Source organism: Poromitra crassiceps (genome assembly GCF_964638095.1).
Source record: "Poromitra crassiceps genome assembly, chromosome: 4".
Classification (NCBI taxonomy): domain Eukaryota; kingdom Metazoa; phylum Chordata; class Actinopteri; order Beryciformes; family Melamphaidae; genus Poromitra; species Poromitra crassiceps.
The window spans coordinates 25251277-25257276 of NC_139626.1; the positions used below are offsets into that span (position 1 = coordinate 25251277).

General features: G+C 43.7%; 1 protein-coding gene across 1 annotated transcript in view; it reads left to right on the plus strand.

Moving 5' to 3' along the window:
• Positions 1–6000, plus strand: part of erbb2 (erb-b2 receptor tyrosine kinase 2) — a 33739-nt gene that overhangs the window by 12786 nt on the left and 14953 nt on the right. The window contains exons 4-11 of the mRNA XM_083635577.1: positions 386–526; positions 1342–1410; positions 1642–1754; positions 1871–2012; positions 2254–2382; positions 3892–4018; positions 4993–5066; positions 5718–5808. Coding sequence (XP_083491703.1) covers positions 386–526; positions 1342–1410; positions 1642–1754; positions 1871–2012; positions 2254–2382; positions 3892–4018; positions 4993–5066; positions 5718–5808 — 886 coding nt within the window. The remainder of the gene's footprint in view (positions 1–385; positions 527–1341; positions 1411–1641; positions 1755–1870; positions 2013–2253; positions 2383–3891; positions 4019–4992; positions 5067–5717; positions 5809–6000) is intronic.

Here is a 6000-nt window from a genome sequence, read left to right on the forward strand (position 1 = left end):
GATCAGCAGAGGGTGGAGCAGCAACCAGGATGAATAAATTAAAATGAGGGGATAAAAATGTGATAAAAGAAATTGGGGGGGGGGGGGGAATAGTAGAGCCTAGTGTTAATGTCCAAACCTGATAGGACCTGACTGCGGCTGGTCAGCCAAATTTTCACTTAAGACTCCACATGTAACTTGTTTGGGTCGTTAGATTTTGCTTTATTTTTGGCGTTGGTGGTGTTGTTAATTGGTCTCAATATAAACAACTGAAATCAAACATCATGGGCTTCTGAAGATTGGTAATTGTAAAAGACCTTGATTGTCAATGTGCTCTCTTTTCTGTTATCTCATCCGCTGTACCAGTGAGCTAACAAGCCCCTCTTCTGTGTCGTCCACCCTGCAGAGATCCTGTTGGGTGGGGTGTATATCTGGGGGAATCCCCAACTGTGCTTCCCAGACCCCGCCGGGCTCATCTGGAGGGACACCTTGGACGGGCAGAACACTCATGCCAAGCAGCTCCGACTGCAGCCTCGAGCCCCAAACTGTGAGCAGCTGATCGGTTGATTGAATGATTGATTGATTGATTGATTGATATACATACTTGAGGATGGGGGGGTGGATACAGTATATTGTGCAATAAGAACAGCAAAGAGCAGGAGCAGGTTTGAATCCAAATCAGAACCATGCATGTCATACTCCTCTCTCTCCCAATGAGTCTCCAATCTCCCCACCTAAAAAACCCCAGCATGCAACTACATAGTGTAGCTGTTAGTACAACTGCTACTAACACTACTGCAGTGTTTCCCACAGGCTGTCCGTTTATTTTGCCAGCGTGATAGTTGATGATGACTTATTATTGCCATTTCATTTAGCCAGCAGTAACCCAGTAACTAACCAATTACTTTTTCAGGCAGTAAAGTGTCAGTCTAGTATCAGATTACAGAATTGCAGTGTTAGCTGACTGTTATACCTCGTTTTGATTACTGTTGAAGCGAGCTTTCAATGTGTCTCAAGGAACACAGTATTCATAGGTGCAATGGATTATGGTCATTGTAGTTTCGCTAACACACTTTTGGTGATTGGTTCACAACAGCCAAAGTTGAATCCAAAACAAAACTTTACTCTCTGGGCTGTTAATTTAGGGGGATGCAGAAATTTAGGCAATGACCAGGCAATTGTAAAATAATTTAATAATATTATTAATTATTAAATGACCGCATCATTTTCCTTGCACTAGTTATATTAGGTGCTTCAACAGTGGCCCATCCATGCATATTGCAAGCATGATGTCAAATTGTATTACTTTGTTCCCTGATCAGTGTGCCGTTTTCTTCTGTGTGTTTACGCTTTACCGTGCAGGTCCAAAGTGTTCCTCTACTTGTGGGAAAAACAGCTGCTGGGGGGAAACTGCACAGGACTGCCAAACCTGTGAGTTAACATCACACGCACAGCGCGCACACACACGCACGCACGCACGCACGCACACGCACACACACACACACACACACACACACACACACACACACACACACACACACACACACACACACACACACACACACTGCACAGACCTTTGAACAGTTGAGAAATGTTTTTTGCTTTTCCCTCAATCTCTTCACTTCATCACTTCTCCCGTTTCAATGCTCTCCCCTTCCAAAGTCACTGGAGACTGTGCCTCTGGTTGTCTGCGCTGTAAGGGTCGCCAGCCCAATGACTGCTGTCACATGCAGTGTGCTGCTGGGTGCACAGGACCCAAAGACTCCGACTGCCTGGTGAGTGACACTGTCCTTCTGTCATCTCTTCTCTCCTGTGCAAGCTCCACTGCAGCACTAAACGCTCCATTGGCATTTCTAGAGGGATGAGTGTGTCCTCCTTCCTCTCCCTCCAGGCGTGCCGTCACTTCAACGATAGCGGCGTGTGTAAGGACAACTGTCCTCCACCCACCATCTACGACACTGTCACCTTCCAGTCCAAACCAAACCCAAACAAGAAGTTCAGCTTTGGAGCCACCTGTGTCAAGACATGCCCTTGTGAGATATACTATATATATATATATATATATATATATATGCATATATATATGCATATATATGCATATATATATATATATATATATATATATATATATATATATATATATATATATATATATATATATATATATGCATATATATATGCATGCTCTTTTTCAATGTCCCTCTTCACATTCACACTTCTTTCTCCCTCTGCAAAGATGCACTCAGTCTGAGCAGCTTGTCTCTGTGTGTTTAGATAACTACCTGGCCATGGAGGTGGCTTGTACTAAGGTTTGTCCTGAAGCCAACCAGGAAGTCATCACCATCCAGCCTGACGGAGATGAGGCGCAGAAATGTGAAGTGTGTCAGGGGCACTGTCCTAAAGGTGGGTTCTTCCGTCTTTGTTTTTTTTGTGTGCGCGTGTGTGCGTGCGTGCGTGATTGACTGTATATAAATATCTACATCATAAAAGTGAAGCCAAAACATCTTGATCACCCCCTTGTGGCTGGCTGCAGTATAGGTCTTAAATCCCGCCCTGTCCATGTTAGCAGACGGGACAGAGGCAAACTAAACAAATCAACACGTCAGATACATTTTCCCCAAAGCAGCTATTCCCTGTTTAAAAACCAGTTTCATTTTCTGCATACTGGACTCAACAGATTTGGTCACCCATGGTTTATTGTTGTTAGGATAGATTTTAACTCGTTTGCAAGGGATGATCATCATATCTCTACAAAAGTTTCTAGTTTCACACTCGCTCTCTTCATGCACACTATAGCACGATTATATATAGCATGATTGTTAACTCTTACCCGACTTTCTTCGCTGGTTTTCAAGAAGGCAAGGCAGTCTCTCTCTACTCCACCCCCCCCCCTCTCTCTCTCTCTCTGTCTCTCCCTTCTTTTAGGTGGCTAAATAATATTTTTTGCTTGTGAGCCCCATTCACAGAAGCAGAGAGCTCTGTATCCCTGTCAGAGCTGCTCTCCGCTGCTCCTAACTGGAAGCGCGCTGGATGCATTCCATTGGGGGTAGCCCACTAACTATCGATATGTACCTCATACAACCCCACGTCAAAAAATCAGAACTATCCCTTTAAATCGTTATTGATGATATAAAAACAGCCGATTGACAGCTGTGACAGCCACTCTCAAACATTCATCGGACGTTTCAAATAGTGGTGCACTTTTTGGATCGTATGTGCGCTCATCGGCTTGACCTGATAATGACATGGTTTGTGTCTTCATGTGTGTGTTTCATGCATGATCAGGCGATGAGGAACTAAGTCTGCACACACTGACGTTCTGATGCTGATGACGATCAGATGTTGACAATGGTGCAAAGTGTACCAACCTGTTTTGGCAGTGCCATGTTGTTGTTGTTGTTGTAGTAATCACATGTTCACAGTTTGTGTTACAGTGTGTTACAGTCTGTGTTACATAGGGGTGCACCGATCGATCGGCAAGCAATCTGTATCAGCCGATTTTGACCTCAAATATGCGATCGGCTGATTGCCGATATTTCAGCTGATTGCCAATATTTTTTTATATATTAAAAAAAAAAAAAGCCCTATCACTAATCAGGCTTTCCAACAGTATAAAATACAATGCCAATTGGTATTATTAAAGGGGAGAAATAATCGACCGAAATAACGTTTACAAACTTTTTTTGAGGAGTTTATATATCGGTGATCGGTAATCGGTGATCGGTCGATGATCGGTTGGGCAGATATTTCCCATAGGCGATCGGCAATCGGTGATCGGTGATCGGTGGCAAAAAAACGTGATCGGTGCACCCCTAGTGTTACAGTTTGTGTTACGGTCTGTGTTACAGTTTGTGTGGTTTGTGTTACAGTGTGTTACGGTCTGTGTTACAGTTTGTGTGGTTTGTGTTACAGTGTGTTACGGTCTGGGCATGGGCAGCCTGCAGGGGGTCACTATGGTAACGTCTTCCAATGTGGAGCAGTTCAACACTTGTAAAAAGATCTATGGTAGCCTGGCCTTCCTCCCAGAAAGCTTCACTAGGTAAGAGCTCAGTTTCACAATGTAGTCCCAACACCAAATCCTGCACGGATTGTGGAAGATTCCTTGAACTAATTAAGCAGAAAGTTGCAGACCATGCCAAATGTCCTAGATTAGAGTGTACTCAGTGAATCCAAACAATCAGATCTGCATTGTTTCTGTAAGAATAATCTATTTTTTCTGCATGGTTACTACAATGCAAGGCAAAATAAAGTAGAAAAGTATTTTAACCTGTGTTTAGGTACTTTAATATTAGAGAGAGAGAGAGAGAGAGAGAGAGAGAGAGGCAGAGAGAGAGAGAGATGCACTGGTAACACACTTTGGGAATATTATTAATCAAACCAGCCGACTTTTCATTCTAGCCTGAGTCATCAGGATGCCCTGTAGACCAGAGCCGTGTAGATAGAAGAGTCCCGACATCTTCATTCACTCCAATGGACCAGTTTTTTACTCTCAAGAGTTCCAGGAAGTAAGGTCCTGGATTAAGCAGCACTGTCGAGTTGCAGCAAAATAGACAGTTTGTGTTGTACTCTGAAAGGGTTTTTCATCCCTTGAATCAAATTGTACATTATCAGCTTTATTTTAGCATGCAAAAGTAGCGCGAGACCCATTCCTGGCTGTTCATTGGCTAATGAGTCTCGCATTTTGGTCCTCCGCTGACGCCACTCTCTCTCTAGAGGACACTACTGTAGACATTTAATAATAGAAGGTGGTTGGTCAGCCTATGTCATGTGACACCTGGCTGAGAAATGACAAATTCCTATGTGTGCCAACTATGAGCAATGAAACTGTGTGAAGATCCTTATGAACGTCACACAGCACCGCTGGAGATACTATCAGCATTCTTCTAACTAACAAGGAAATGTGCGAAAAGCGACTTCAATGTTTTGATGGTTAACATACATCTAACAGAAGGCCACACAAATGTCCAGTGATTATTATTAACTCTCATTACTGTGTGTGGGCTCTTTGTCCAGGGACTCTGCGACCAACACATCAGGCCTGACTCTCGCACAACTGAGTGCCTTCAAGAACCTGGAGGAAATTACAGGTACTGAACACTGTGGCTGGATTAACACAGGAAACGTCAAGAGTGGGGAACTGTTTGCTGACATGCATTATTAAATCAATTCAAGCTTAATAGTTAAGAGTCCAGAAATCTTTCCTTGATATGTATAACTAGCCTGTTATTAATTATACCCAAGTGCAGTGAGGTTGGTGTCTCATTTCTTTTAGCTGTTTACAGGACTGACTGCACTCATTCATGAAATCCCATACATAGCCTCATGCCTGTACAGGTCATTGATGTCACTGCTGTGCTCCGGTGCATTACACCACTTTATAGCTCCTGTACATCCTTTATGTCAGTGGTTCTCAAAGTGGGGTCCGGGGACCCCCAGGGGTCCTTGAGGGGGTTGCAGGTGGTCCCCAGCAAAAGGGGGATCATTTATTTTCACTATAATTCCATCCATAGACTACACTGACAGAATGTATGGCTATTTTGGTCATGGGTTTCATACACTTTCTGTAATAAAACATCTAAAAGCCAAAAAAAAACAAGAAACGTATCAGATGCGGGCCCTGGGACAAAGTCTTATCAAATGGGGGTCCGTGGTCTAATTTGTGTCAGTTTAGGTGTCCTTGACGTGAAACAGTTTGAGAACCACTGCTCTATGTAAGCGTTTTCTGCCATTGCTCACAGGTTACTTGTATATGGAGGCGTGGCCAGACAACTGGACTGACCTGAGTGTGTTTGAGAACCTGAAGGTGATCCGAGGCAGAATGCTCTACAAGTAAGACTGCCTTGCTTTGTGAACTGCCTGCCTAGCTTGTTTCACTGTCACTGCATTTCTTATTTTACCGCAGCGCTGGACCAGAGGTCCCGCCGGGGTCATAAGATGGAAAAGTCAGGACAGTCAGTCAGTCAGTCACTCAGTCAGTCACTCAGTCACTCAGTTATGGACGTTTAGTTAAGGGCCGTGTAG